Source organism: Salvelinus fontinalis, chromosome 2 (assembly GCF_029448725.1).
Source record: "Salvelinus fontinalis isolate EN_2023a chromosome 2, ASM2944872v1, whole genome shotgun sequence".
Classification (NCBI taxonomy): Eukaryota; Metazoa; Chordata; class Actinopteri; order Salmoniformes; family Salmonidae; genus Salvelinus; species Salvelinus fontinalis.
Genome location: NC_074666.1, coordinates 41,451,346 through 41,466,896, shown reverse-complemented (window position 1 = coordinate 41,466,896; position 15,551 = coordinate 41,451,346). Strand labels below are relative to the sequence as shown.

Below are 15,551 nucleotides of genomic sequence, written 5' to 3'. Positions count from 1 at the left end.
CTGAGCGTGGAGTCTGTGAAAGATGAAAAAGAGAGAACACTGGGATACCTCAGTTACGTGGCTTTCATTAGTCTTGAGTGAAATTTGAGGCTTTAGGTGCCATTTTAGATCGGCAGGCTAGGGTGCTCTCGAGCGGCTTGATGTTCTTTACCATTTGGCCATCAGATTTGCCACCAAAGCTCCTTATAGGACACATCACTGCACTCTATACTCCACTGTAAACTGGTCATCTCTGTGTACCTGTCGCAAGACCCGCTGGTTGACGCTTATTTATAAAACGCTCTTAGGCCTCACTCCCCCCTATCTGAGATATCTACTGCATCCTTCACATACAACACCAGTTCTGCCAGTCACATTCTGTTAAAGGTCCCCAAAGCACACACATCCCTGGGTCGCTTGTCTTTTCAGTTTGATGCAGCTAGCGACTGGAACGAGCTGCAACAAACACTGAAACTGGACAGTTTTATCTACATCTCTTCATTCAAAGACTCAATCATGGACACTCTTACTACTGACAGTTGTGTGATGTGTTGTTGTCTCTACCTTCTTGCCCTTAGTGCTGTTGTCTGTGCCCAATAATGTTTGTACCCTGTTTTGTGCTGCTGCCATTTTGTGTTGCTACCATGTTGTTGTCATGTTGTGTTTCTACCATGCTGTGTTGTTATGTGTTGCTGCCATGCTAAGTTGTTGTCTTAGGTCTCTCTTTATGTGGTGTTGTGTTGTCGTGATGTGTTTTATCCTATATTTTTATATAATTTATTTTTAATCCCATGCCCCGCAGGAGGCCTTTTGGTAGGCCGTCATTGTAAATGAGAATTTGTTCTTAACTGACTTGCCTAGTTAAAAGGTTAAAAAATGAATAAAATATGAAACATCATCAAGTCTCCGGACCCCTGAGTAATTGCCACTGAGGTATAAAAGAACTGGAGACTGCATCCAAGATGTCCGCCCGTTGTTTTCAACTAAATCTACTAACGTTTGCATACGCCGATTCTTGGGCCGTCTATAGTATATCCGGGTTGCATCCGGTTTACACAGCCCAACATCACATGCGCACTAGCAATGCTGGGACCTTGCCAAGTCTCTGACAATTTGCATATCTAGAGGTACAAAAATACATGCTACTGTGGCCTATAAGCGTACAATGTGGGTTTATGTGTTTCCATTTGTTGTCTTGGCATACCAACTCTGACTTTGTCTGCTCCAGTTTGTTTTAGTGACTGTGCTTCTACTAAAATGACGCCCCAAATGATAAAATGCTTGTTTGTCAACAAAATCCAATTAACGGCATAAATGCAGCATCAAACGGAAAAGTGAAGGGTGGGAAATGGCTCATCTCAGGTTAATCAGCAGCAGATGTTCAGTGAAGTTTTTAATGCATTAAAATGTGTGTCTTGCCTTGCCTCACTGTGCTTTGCCCCTGTGTCATCCTGTCATAGTCGTTCTCCCCTTGGGCACAACTGCTCCAGGACCTGCTCTGTTTAAACACATTTTACTTGAACTGTTCTGAGACCTGCTCTCTGTGTTTTTCTCTTCCAGCCTCCCTGCAGGTGGAGATCACCCCGATGCAAGGAGAGATCAGTATGGGGGAGTCAAAATTCTTCCTCTGCGAAGGTAGGTGTGGTACAGATACCATCGCCTCCACAACAGCAAACCCCCACTTAGCTACTGTATTCAGACAGAGGATTCCAAATAAAGTGCAGGTGCTACAGCAGTTCTCATGGATTCAGTAGCATGGGCTTCCCGGGATGCTAACCTGCAACTGTGGTTGTTACACCCCCACCCCCCACACTACTGGCAATCTGCTGCAGGTCAGCGTCCTGTTGTGGAATTGCAAAGACAGAAGAGAGGCTCAATATGTCATGGGAGAAAGATGAAACCATCTCACTTTAATGATGTTTCCTTTGAATGAAAAGAACTGTAGCCAGCTGTGTACTTCTTTTGCAGTAAAAAGTCTGCAAAATACTGTTTTTCTCAACACTTCTTTATTCCATTATGAATGAAGAGGGAGTGAAAGAATCCAGGAAACGTGACTTTGCTTTGCCCTTTCAAAACATCAATGGTGGAGAATGCGATAGAACTTCTCAAGTTTCATTTTGTATTTTGTATTTTTTTTAGGTAGTACATCATCTGAGCAAATATGTAATAAAAAATGCATGTCCTTGAAGCAGGTAGGCCTAGGGAATGCTGGCCTAGTATTAATCCATTTGTACCAAAACAATGTTTACTCGGTCTAGTTTATCAGGATGTTCACGTCTTTGTTCAGAGTGAGATGTTGTGACATTATGCCTACGTTATATACTTTTTAGGTTTTATCTTATGTTCATGACAGATTTTCGTCTTGCAGAGGTGACTTAAACAGCATTAGGATGGATGCTATGTTGCTAAGGAGAGAAACCTGTTAACCTTAAAAAAAAGCTATAATGCATGCCTCAGACATCATCTCGCAAAGCAGCACATTTTTCTCTGTTGTCAATCATATTAACTGCTGTAGACACATAAACGGCATTCGCACTCTCCTCACACGTCCACCCTGCCTCTATATGTCCCTCAGTTGTCGGAGATGTAAAGGACATTGATTGGTATGCCCCGAACGGTGAGAAGCTCCTACCGAACAGACAGGACATCCTCGTGAACCGCAACGACGAGTCCTCGTCCACTCTCACGATCTATAACGCTAACGTGGACAATGCCGGCATCTACAAGTGTGTTGCCAAAAATGGAGACAAGGAGTCTCAGGGCACCGTCAACGTTAAAATCTTCCGTAAGTTCCCTCTCAAACTGCTTGAAACAAGGTCCTATTCTTCATTGTACTTTAGCGGATTACACTAGATTAAATCCTCTCACTGTATTATCTGTACATGTTTGTGGAGTGCACAATGTCATTTTGAAGAATGTCATTTAAACTTGTCTGCAGATTCTGTTCATATTTGTTTACTTCAATTGGCCTCCCACAGTATTTATTTACCTTTATTTAATCAGGGAGTCACCATTGAGACCAGTGTCTCTCTTTTGTGAGGGAGCCCTGCATATGCAATTGCATAAAATGCATACAAAAATCAAATACAATATGAAACAAATTATAATAAAGCACAACACATATTGCACAGACAAAGATAAATATACACAACAAACAGAAAACATTCAACTAAAACAAACACATCCTTCATTATAAAAAATCCTCTGTCCTCTGCCTGAACTGCCCTAGGGACACTAAAGCATCTATTCGAAATGTATTTTGAAGATCATTCAAAACATGTGGATCAAGAAATCTAAAGGATAACTTACTTAATTCTGTGAACGCCAAAGGGGTGTCCAGAGTTAACCAACCTTGTGAACGAGTTTGAGAACTTGTCATTTTAAATCTTAACAGTGAAGTTAGGTAAGTCAGAAGCTTGTGGAGCAGGGCATTGTAAACAAACAGAGCATAATGATGTCATCTATGTGACTTCAAAGAGGTTCAGCACAACATTTTGGGAAAGAATACAGTGATGAGTAATACAACTGTCTGCTTAAAAACGAAGGCCGCTATGAAAAACATAATCCAAGAATTTAAGAGTAGAGGCAACTGTACTTTGATAAATTGTATCACCATAATCAAGAACAGACAAAGGTTGACTGCACCATCTGCTTCCTACTGACGAGAGAGACTAGATCTGTTTCTGTAAAAGAAAAAGCCCACTTTAAATCTTAGTATCTTAAAACCTGTAAGGGATCGGTGTCCCTATACTGGGACGATTGAGCTAACGTGCGCTAATGTGATTAACACATAAGTAACAGCAAACTTTCCAGATAGACATGTCTTACATGGGCAGAAAGCTTAAATTATTGTTAATCTAACCGCACTGTCCAATTTCTTTAGGATTCGGCCGTGTAGGCTCAGTTATCAGCTGAGACTGGCTTAGCTCAGGGTAAATATATTTCAACGTATCTGACCCTGATGTCTTCTAATCAATATTAAAATTGCCCATAATGAATAGTTCAGATTACCATATTAAATTTCAGATGAATTGGTTAAGAGCAGAGGGAGGGTGATGCACTCCTACTAGTGTCTACTGGTTATTATGACCAAGGCCCATATTAAGAGCGAGCCAATCAAAATGCTTAGGGACAGAGGTTGCAAGAGATACAGAAACATAAAAATTGTCCTTTGTAAATATGACAACACCCCCACCTCTGCCAATTCTGTCTAATCTGGAAACATTATAACCAGACAGACACATCAGCAAGTTTCAGAAATTACCAGAATGTCCACATTGGATTGATTCCACCTTTGAAATCAAACTTCTTGCATTTACATGAACAAATCCAAGACCGCAGCTGCGGGACTTAAGGTCAGATGAAGTCTCTAATACAAGCATGCTATGATCAGTAGGTAACCCCTTATTTGAAAATGCCATAGGATTGGTTTGAATTGGTATAGGTACAAGATTGTCTAGAACTGAACCATTAGGACTATGCGTCGAGTGAGGACGTGAGTTAAAACAAGAGTCAATGAGGGTTACCTGTTGCAGGTCTGCAGTATGCTGATAATTTATTGTTGGGATTACCTGATACTGACTTGGAGTGGTGAGCAGGTATTGGAAAAAATAATATACGGTATTGTTGATTGTATCTTTGCCCTAGTATCATTGTAATGGTATCCAACAATGTATCTTCATTTAGAGAACCAGCATATACAACTATACTAACTGTATAGTATGAAGTATATTATTTTTGAACAGATGGAATGCCACTACAGTTAGCACTCTTTCAAATGCATAGACTGGGTAACAAAGAAAGTGCTTGCCATAGAACATGTTGGTTAATTAAGTTTGTTGACTGGTTCAGGAAATCCAGTTGACGGTGGACTTCTATTCTTCTCCCCTACAGAAAAGATAACCTTCAAGAACGCCCCTTCCCCACAGGAGTTCAATGAAGGGGATGACGCTGACATCATCTGTGACGTCGTCAGCTCGCCTCCCGCTGACATCATCTGGAAGCACAAAGGCTCAAAAATCCAGGTTGCAAAAGACGGTAAGGCTTGTGCACAGTTCGATGTGCCAATGTCTGGGTTGCCTACTGCCAGAGTCATGCAGCTCTCCCCTTTACCATTTTATTTTTTATTTGCTTTCATCTATCTGCCAACTTTTTTTCATTCACCCCCACACTCACTCGCTCCCTCCCTAAGTGCACAGCCCTGCCTTTTGGTAATTCAAGTGTTCTGACATAATGGATGAAGAGAGAACAGGAAACAGGATATTTCTTGATCAGGAGGAATGGTTGTTGTCGGTTGTGAAAGAATTTGAAGGGTTCATATTTAGACGATTTAGTCAAGTCGAGTGGGATGCTGCCTGAAGGATTTTGTTTCTCCATATTGCACTATTTTAACCTTAGAGGACCCCTCCCTCTTGCAACCACTGGGAAGCAAAGGGGGACCGCAGCGCTATGTTGTGTGGCGTTTTCTTGGACCCTGGACGGGTTGTGTTTTTCACTGGAAAACCACTAATTGTAGCCCAGATTGAAACCCATACTGCTTATGTAAATACCATTTTCCACATTGCTCCAGTTAACCTTTTCCTTATCAAAGCTGCATGTGCTTATAGCTCAAATTACAAGTATTTTTCATGCTAATATGTGTTTCACAGCTCAGAGAGCTATTTAAAAAGTCTGGTTAATGAATTCAAAGCTTTTGCCCAAATACACATTCAGTAAACCAGATATACATCTGGCACCGCTTCAGAAGAGGGTTAACAGAACACAGTTGCCATACAATATTTATACGCTGGCTGCCAGATGTTTGAACTTAGAGGGTTCATAGAATATTTACATAGTAGAGCTTTGATGACGCAATTCAAGAAGTAGTAGTGGTTTCAGCATCTGTATGTTTACATTACCATGTTTTACCACATTTACTACAGTATGGATATAAAAGATATAGAATAAGACACGTATTCTCGTATACAACGCTGTTGGAGGCACCATGGCATGGCAATGCTCTGTGGAGCAATGTAAAGAAATATCACAGTGAATAGTATGGCATTTAATTTGTCGAAATAAACATTGAACATAGGTAAATAAACATTATTCCAATTGATGGATGGTAGAGCTTTCTTTTGATGAATTTATGCCACTAATATTACAGATCAATCTATTTCTGATGGTGAGTTATGTACCCTATCATATGGTCCTATTTAAAAAAAAAAAAAAAAAAAAAAAGTATGTTCTCTCCACCCCTCCTTATGTTTCCTAGTTCCAGCCACCAGAAATAACTCATGCAATATTTTTACATTGTTAGCTATATTGCTGCTGGGGGGGGGGAATACAGCATTCCTCTGTAACGGAGACCATGCCTCCTGAAGTCGCACATTATGTGTGCTTTTACCATGTTGCCTTGTCTTAAACCTACACCACCCACTGTTAAGGATAAATGACCCTTCTCTGTTTCCTTCTCTTGCGGTTTTTCATAGTTCGATTTAAGATCCTGACCAACAACCACCTCCAGATCCGAGGCATCAAGAAAACAGATGAAGGGGGGTACACCTGTGAGGCCCGTGTAATGACCAGGGGAGAGATTGACCTAAAGATCATCAAGGTCATCGTCAACGGTGAGTATCACATCCTCCCTCTCACCCTACCCCTCTTTCACCGCCTATGCTCTCGCCCTGGGATTTGCATCCGAGCACAATTAGAATATAGTGTAGTTATATATGCAATACTGTGCTGTTATGAACACCATTACAGAATTATGACAGAGAAAATAAGCCTGTATCAAGCCTACAGTAACATTTCTTTTCTCCTATTATACTTAGTCAACCAGTATAGTGAATCATGATCTGATTATACATTTTAAGACTTTTTAGAAGCATATAACACCCTTAAAATGTCTTATCTTAGTATCATCTTAGTATAATTTATTTCCTACTCACGTATGACCGCTGTATCTTTGAATAATGCTTGTATCCATGTCTGTCTGTGTTTCAGTGCTCCCTAGCATCCGCACAAGGCAGTCGGAGGTGAATGCCACAGCGGACGTCAACCAGTCTGTGATGCTGGCCTGTGACGCTGACGGCTTCCCTGAACCCACAGTCACCTGGGCCCGGTACGTCACACCGACCACCTTGTCTTTTAATGAGCATAAACAAACTGGCTTGTTGTGACTGTGAAGTGAATAAGGGTTGTTTATTTTAACTTTTTTCTAATCTTTTTGGTTAGCATTCTCATGATAAGAGGATGGTCAACAGTATTGAATTATATTTATGTAGTACCTTGAAGATGGCCAAAGCTAATTTGTTTGATATATCCTCAGCATAACTGTTGACACAATGGGCCCTCTAGTATAGTATGAGAATAATTCCAACACTGCTTCTCTAGCTCCTCTTGGAGTGTAAACGAATGAGAAGGATAGGAGAATGAGGAGATGCATCCGATTAGGGCTAGGCCTCGCCAGAGGAGGAAGGAGACAAGCGAGGTAGGGTGAAGGGAGGGAGTAGGGGGGCAGAAACTCCTAACATTTTTTATTTATTTCCTGGCCGTTGACGGGCCTGTCATTTGGTATCCCTTAGAGGCTACTTCAGGATTGAAGCTCTTAGAAGCATACAGATGTGGGACCGCAGTCCAAACTCAGTGTGTGCACATCTGATTTAGAGTTCAAGGGAGGCTCAGGCATGTCATGGTTCAAAGAGAGTGCTCGGTCAAGAGTGCCGAAGAAATTCCTCAACTTGACATCATACAGTGTATCACCATCCTATGGATGTAGTCCCTTTGTAAAACAGCCATGATGGAGCTATGGTAACAAAGCATAGCCAGAGAAACAAAGACAAAAGCTTTTTGATTTCTGTCCTGGATGTCTGGTCAGTAGCTCTAAAGACATTGGTTTTATGTGTCACGGATCCCTCTGGAACTTTCCTTGCGCACACCTTGCCGCTATTCCCAGTGATTGTATTTGTATAGATGTGCCCTTTGTTCACCATGGTGCTGTCAATTTATTGTTACATTGTCCGTTGGTGCGTGTGAGTACCTGTGCTGTGTGTTTTGGCTTTCGTGCCATTGTGGATTGTGCAGATGATTACGGGTCTCGTCCCGTGTGTTATTTATTGAAGGTCCTCACTCTGTTTGAGTTTCAACCCTGTGTTTTTGTTACTTGTTTGTTTGGTCTTCATCCCCGTGCCTTTACACGGCATGCTGTAATTTGGGGTCTAATAAAAAAAACTATTACGCGTTCACTGCACCTGTCTCCCGAATCTCTTCATGCCAACGTGACATTATGGTTCTGAGCCAGGCCTTTTGTTTACCAGCTGATCTACTGAGATACGGCCCCCAAAAAGATCATACTCTCAGAGTGAAGACGACTGTTTTTACCTTCATGCTGTGGAGACAGACATCAGTGACGTGAACTCTGCATTTCTGCCTTTCCTCCTTCAGTAACAACATTGTCCTTGAATCGGACGATAAGTACGGCCTGAACAACGACGGCTCGGAGCTGATAATAAAGGATGTCAAGAAAGTGGATGAAGGAGATTACACATGCATCGCCCGGAACAAGGCCGGGGAGAAAGAGGAGGAAGTCAGCTTGAATGTGTTCGGTAAGAGCAAAATAATTACTATTAACTGTGGTAAAAGAATGTTGTGTTTTTGGGCTTTAGAATTGGTTTTATTGGTTTTACTATAGCAATGTGCATACAAGCAATGTATTCCATTGTCATCCATCAATTTATTGTATTTTTTACCTTCTCTAGTGCAACCTAAGATCACCTACCTGGTCAACCAGACTGCATCAGAGCTGGAGGAGCAGATCACCCTGACCTGCGAGGCCTCAGGAGACCCCACCCCCACCATCACCTGGAGCTTTGGTCGCAGGATCTTCACAGAGGGAGAGCAGGTACTGGTGTCTGGGAACCGGGGGAGGCTTGCAACCAGGGGCCTGAGCTGTGGTGGACAGGGTATGTCACGCAGAGTGCCAACTACTGACCGATCCATCACTGTTCTGAATATTGATAGGAAACCTAAAAAGCAAGCACAGCTCTATTTCATTCATGGCATTATACAAAACCTGTTCAAAATTCAATTGAGCAAGTCCAACATTAAAAGCCAGTGGATATGTACTAATCTGTCCTGATGGTTTCATGCAGTTGGTTTCTCTAAACCAGAATTACCAGGTATGATATTCAAATGGTCAGGTAATGAAACTCTATATATGTTGGGTTGTTGTGACTATAAACTGTACAGTATATCCACCCAGATTTGATTGAAAAAAAATTGGATAAAATCGAACAGATGCAAATCCGGTCATCCGCTGGAATTCCTGTCACTTTTTGACCCGCTTAACTTCTGATCTTATCAGGGTTCGGTAGTTTGTTTTTGCTGTTTGCATAGTCACTGTGAATGCATAGATTGCACTCAAATCCCCCCCACCTCTTGTGGTGCAGTTCACATTTTGGGATTGAAAACCAAGCTTTTGATTGTCTTTGAAAGCCCTTAAACCACCACGTCTGAACCAGTGTTCATTTCGAGGCACGTGTTTCAGGGAATGGTCCTATCTGACGTTGCACCGGAACGCTGTCATATCCCTTTACTACCAGCCATTCCAAGTCATTGTATACTCAAACAATGAAAGAAATGCAGCAGCAATCGCTGAACCCCTGGTGCAGCTGCATCTCAGCATATTTAAGGTAATTAGTAATTCCGCAGTAGTTGCTTTCCATCATTTCATGTTTTCTCATCCAAACAGTCAAGCAATATCCATCGACAACTGCTAACAGCTCTCATCAATATTCAGTCATCAAACCAAATGTTATGTCACTTGCGCCAAATACAACAAGTGTAGACCTTACAGTGAAATGCTTACAAGTCCTTAACCAACAATGAAGTTTTAAAAAATACCACAAAAAAAGTAATTAAAGAGAAGCAGTAAAATAACAATAGCGATGCTATATACAGGGGGTACGCGCCGGCCAGTCAAGGCAATTGAGGTAGTATGTACATGTAGGTAGAGTTATTAAAGTGACTATGCATAGATAATAACAGTAGCAGCAGTGTAAAAGGGGGGGAACGCAAATAGTCTGGGTAGCCATTTTATTAGGAGTCTTATGGCTTGGGGGTAGGTGTTTAGAAGCCTCATGGACCTAGACTTGGCGTTCTGGCACCGCTTGCCGTGCGGTAGCAGAGAAGTCTATGACTAGGGTGCCTGGAGTCTTTGACAATTTCTAGGGCCTTCCTCTGACCACCTGGTATAGAGGTCCTGGATGGCTGGTCCATACTCATTACCCTCTGTAGTGCCTTGTGGTTGGAGGCTGAAGAGTTGCCATACCAGGCAGTGTTGCAACCCATCAGGATGCTCTTGATGGTGCAGCTGTTTAACCTTTTGATGATGATCTTTTCAGCGTCCTGAGGGGGAATAGGTTTTGTCGTGCCCTCTTCTAGACTGTGTTGGTGTGCTTAGACCTTGTTAGTTGTTGGTGATGTGGACACCAAAGAACTTGAAGCTCTCAACCTGCTCCACTACAGCCCCGTACGTGAGAATGGCGGCATGCTCGGTCCTCCTTTTCCTGTAGTCCACAATCATCTCCTTTGTCTTGATCACGTTGAGGGAGAGGTTGTTGTCCTCGCACCACACGGTCAGGTCTCTGACCTCCTCCCTATAGGCTGTCTCGTCATTGTCAGTGATCAGACCTACTACTGTTGTGTCATCGGCAAACTTAATGATGGTGTTGGAGTCGTGCCTGGCCGTGCAGTCATGAGTGAACAGGAAGTACAGGAGGGGACTGATTGCATCCCTGAGGATCAGTGTGGCGGATGTGTTGTAAGCTACCCTTAACACCTGGGGGCGACCGTCAGGAAGTCCAGGATCCAGTTGCAGAGGGAAGCATTTAGTTCCAGGATTCTTAGCTTAGTGATGAGCTTTGAGGGCACTATGATGTTGAATGCTAAGCTGTAGTCAATGAATAGCATTCTCACATAGGTGTTCCTTTTGTCCAGGTGTGAAGTGCAATAGAGATTGCATGATCTGTTGAGGCAGTATGCAAATTGGAGTGGGTCTATGGTTTCTGGGATAATGGTGTTGATGTGAGCCATGACCAGCTTTTCAAAGCATGAGTGCTACGGGTCTGTAGTCATTTAGGCAGGTTACCTTAGTGTTCTTGGGCACAGTGACTATGGTGGTCTGCTTGAAACATGTTGGTATTACAGACTCAGACAGGGAGAGTTTGAAAATGTCAGTGAAGACACTTGCCAGCTGGTCAGCGCATGCTCGGAGTACACGTCCTAGTAATCCATCTGTCCCTGCGGCCTTGAGAATGTTGACCTGTTTAAAGGTCTTACTCACATCGGCTGCGGAGAGTGTGATCACACGATCGTCCGGAACAGCTGATGCTCTCATCCATGTTTCAGTGTTACTTGCATGGAAGCGAGCATAGACGTAATTTAGCTCGTCTGGTAGGCTCGAGTCACTGGGCAGCTCTCGGCTGTGCTTCCCTTAGTCATCTGTAATAGTTTGCAAGCCCTGCCACATCCGATGCGCGTCGGAGCCGGTGTAGTACGATTCGATCTTAGTCCTGTATTGATGCTTTGCCTGTGATGGTTCGTCAGAGGGCATTTCTTATAAGCTTCCGGGTTATTGTCCCACTCCTTGAAAGAAGCAGCTCTACCCTTTTATCTCAGTGCGGATGTTGCCTGTAATCCATGGCTTCTGGTTGGGGCATGTATGTACAGTCACTGTGGGGACGACATCATCAATGCACTTATTGATGAAGCCAGTGACTGTGGTGTACTCCTCAATGTCATCGGAAAAACCCTAGAACATTTTCCAGTCTCTGCTAGCAAAACAGTCCTGTAGCTTAGTATTTGCTTCATCTGAGAACTTTTTTATTGACCGAGTCACTGGTGCTTCCTGATTTAGTTTTTGCATGTAAGCAGGAAACAGGAGGATAGAATTATGTTCAAATTTGCCAAATGAAGGGCGAGGGAGAGCTTTGTACGTGTCTCCTTGTATGAAGTAAAGGTGGTCTAGATTTATTTTTGAGACTTCCTTTGATGTAAAATGTTTTTGGTCACATACAGTTGAAGTCATAATTTTACATACACCTTAGCCAAATACATTTAAACTCAGTTTCACAATTCCTGACATTTAATCCTATTAAAAATTCCCTGTCTTAGGTCAGTTAGGATCACCATTTTCTTTAAGAATGTGAAATGTCAGAATAATAGTAGAGTAATTTATTTTCGCTTTTATTTATTTCATTACATTCCCAGTGGGTCACAAGTTTACATACACTCAATTAGTATTTGGTAGCATTGCCTTTAAATTGTTTAACTTGGGTCAAACATTTCGGGTAGCCTTCCACAAGCTTCCCACAATAAGTTGGGTGAATTTTGGCCCATTCCTCCTGAGCTGGTGTAACGGAGTCAGGTTTATAGGCCTCCTTGCTCGCACACGCTTTTTCAGTAGTACCCACAAATTTTCTGTAAGATTGAGGTCAGGGCTTTGTGATTGCCACTCCAATACCTTGACTTTGTTGTCCTTAAGCCATTTTGCCACAACTTTGGAAGTATGCTTGGGGTCATTGTCCCTTCAATATATCCACATAATTTTCCTGCCTCATGAAGCCATCTATTTTGTGAAGTGCACCAGTCCCTTCTGCAGCAAAGCAACCCCACAACATGATGCTGCCACCCCTGTGCTTCACGGTTGGGATGGTGTTCTTCGGCTTGCAAGCCTCCCCCTTTTCTTCCAAACATAACAATGGTCATTATGACCAAACAGTTATATTTTTGTTTCCTCAGACCAGAGGGCATTTCTCCAAAAAGTACGATCATGTGCTTTTTTATGGCGTTTTGGAGCAGTGGCGTCTTCCTTGCTGAACGGGCTTTCAGGTAATGTCAATATTGTCACACCCTGACCTTAGAGAGCTTTTCATGTCTCTATTTTGGGTTTGGTCAGCGTGTGATTTGGGTGGGCATTCTATGTTCTATTTTCTATGGTTTTGTATTTCTTTGTTTTGGCCTGGTATGGTTCTCAATCAGGGACAGCTGTATATCGTTGTCTCTGATTGGGAAACATACTTAGGTAGCCCTTTTCCCTCCTTTCTGTGTGGGAAGTTGTCTTTGTTTGTGGCACTATAGCCCTTAAGCTTCACGGTCGTTTGTGTATTATTTATTGTTTTGTCGGCGTCATTCTAGTAAAAAGGAATATGTATGCTCACCACGCTGCGCTTTGGTCCAGTTCTTTCGACGGCCGTGACAGATATAGGACTTGTTTTACTGTGGATATAGATACTTTTGTACCTGTTTCCTCCAGCATCTTCACAAGGTCCTTTGTTGTTGTTCTGGGATTGAGTTGCACTTTTCACACCAAAGTACGTTAATCTCTAAGAGACAGAACGCGTCTCCTTCCTGAGCGGTATGACGGCTGCGTGGTCCCATGGTGTTTATACTTTCGTATTATTGTTTATACAGATCAACGTGGTACCTTCAGGCATTTGGAAAATGCTCCCAAGGATGAACCAGACTTGTGGAGGTCAACATTTTTTTCTGAGGCTGATTTCTTTTGCTTTTCCCATGATGTCAAGCAAAGAGGCACTGAGTTTGAAGGTAGGCCTCAGGTACAGCGCCAATTGACTCAAATTATGTCAATTAGCCTATCAGAAGCTTCTAAAGCTATCACATAATTGTTGGAAAAAGTACTTGTCATGCACAAAGTAGATGTCCTAACCGACTTGCCAAAACTATAGTTTGTTAACAAGAAATTTGTGGAGTGGTTGAAAAACGAGTTTTAATGACTCCAGCCTTATGTGTATGTAAACTTCTGACTTCAACTGTAGTTAGCTGATGTTAATGCGAGTGTAGCGAAATGCTTGTTCATCCATTTCCGACAGTGCAGTAATATCAGCAAGTAATTGAACAATTCCACAACTACCTCATACACACAAATGTAAAGGAATGGAATAAGAATATGTACATATAACTATATGGATCAGCAATGGCTGAGCGGCATAGGCAAGATACAGTAAATGGTATAAAATACAGTATATACATATGAGATGAGTAATGTAAGATATGTAAACATTATTAAAGTGGCGTTATTTAAAGTGATTAGTGAATCATTTATTAAAGTGGCCAATAATTTGAGTCTATGTAGGCAGCAGCCTCTGTTTTAGTGATGGCTGTTTATGGAAGCTGTTTTTCAGTCTCTTGGTCCCAGCTTTGATGCTCCTGTCCTGAACTCGCCTTCTGGATGATAGTGGGATGAACAGGCAGTGGCTCGTGTGGTTGTTGTCCTTGATGATCTTTTTGGCCTTCATGTGACATTGGGTGCTGTCAGTGTCCTGGAGGGCAGGTTGTTTTCCCCCGGTGTTGCGTTGTGCAGACCGCACCACCCTCTGGAGAGCCTTGTGGTTGTGGGCGGTGCAGTTGCCGTACCAGGCAGTGATACAGCCCGACAGGATGCTCTCAATTGTGCATCTGTAGAAGTTTTAGGGTCTTAGGTGACAAGCCAAATTTCTTCTGCCTCCTGAGGTTGAAGAGGCGCTGTTGTGCCTTCTTCACCACACTGTCTTTGTGGGTGGACCATTTTCAGATTGTCCCTGATGTGTACGCCGAGGAACTTTACTTTCCACCTTCTCCACTACTGTCCCATCGATGTGGATAGGGGGGTGCTCCCTCTGCTGTTTCCTGAAGTCCCCGATCATCTCCTTTGTTTTGTTGCCGTTGAGTAAGAGGTTTTCCTGACACCACACTCCAAGTGCCCTCACCTCCTCCCTGTAGGCTGTCTCATCATTGTTGGTAATCAAGCACACTATTGTTGTGTCTGCAAACTTGTTGATGATATCGTGCACCAGCTGCTGTTTACAAATATACATATACCTCCACCCCTTGTCTTTCCAGAGGCTGCTGTTCTATCCTGCCGGTACAGTGTATAACCTGCCAGCTGTGTGTTATTCATGTCGTTGTTCAGCCATGACTCTGTAACACAAGTTATTCGTTTTTAATGTCCCATTGGTAGGATATACGTGCTTTAAGTTCGTCCATTTTATTATCCAGCGATTGCACGTTGACCAATAGTACCGATGGCAAAGGCAGGATAGCCACTCGTTGTCTAAACCTCACAAGGCACGCCGAGATCCTTCCACAAAACCTTCGTCTTTCTCCTGCGAATGACGGGGATGAGGGCCTATTCGGGTGTCTGGAGTAAATCCCTTTCCTCTGACTCATTTAAAGAAAAATTCTTAGCCCAATTCAAGGTGAGTAATCACTGTTCTGATGTAGAGTAGCAGCAACATTGGTGAGAAAGTCTTTACCCACTCTTCAGCTAATTTTTAATCTCACTTTCACACTCTTCCTCTGCTTTGCTCTTTTTTTCTCTCTAGATCTCTCTCTTACTAGGACAAAGTCTTACCAAATCCTTCAGCAATTACTTTGCACCCCTGCAGTTCCTCTGTGTTGCTAACAGCACTCTTAGTAATCATTAGCACTTTTTAAAGGGGCTTTGAGGTCCATGGAAGGATTGGGGCCGAAAGCATTTTTTAGAGGGAGGAAATAGGTTTTATATGCAATTGGACTCAGTGGAAAGTAGTATT

At 42.7% G+C, this 15,551-nt stretch overlaps 1 protein-coding gene across 14 annotated transcripts in view; it reads left to right on the top strand.

The window, feature by feature from the left end:
* Window positions 1-15,551, top strand: part of LOC129819051 (neural cell adhesion molecule 1-like) — a 295,364-nt gene that overhangs the window by 206,059 nt on the left and 73,754 nt on the right. For all 14 annotated transcript variants that reach the window (XM_055875599.1, XM_055875578.1, XM_055875608.1 and 11 more), the window contains exons 2-8: window positions 1,540-1,614; window positions 2,555-2,764; window positions 4,873-5,016; window positions 6,450-6,587; window positions 6,964-7,081; window positions 8,404-8,564; window positions 8,718-8,860. In XM_055875599.1, coding sequence (XP_055731574.1) covers window positions 1,540-1,614; window positions 2,555-2,764; window positions 4,873-5,016; window positions 6,450-6,587; window positions 6,964-7,081; window positions 8,404-8,564; window positions 8,718-8,860 — 989 coding nt within the window. The remainder of the gene's footprint in view (window positions 1-1,539; window positions 1,615-2,554; window positions 2,765-4,872; window positions 5,017-6,449; window positions 6,588-6,963; window positions 7,082-8,403; window positions 8,565-8,717; window positions 8,861-15,551) is intronic.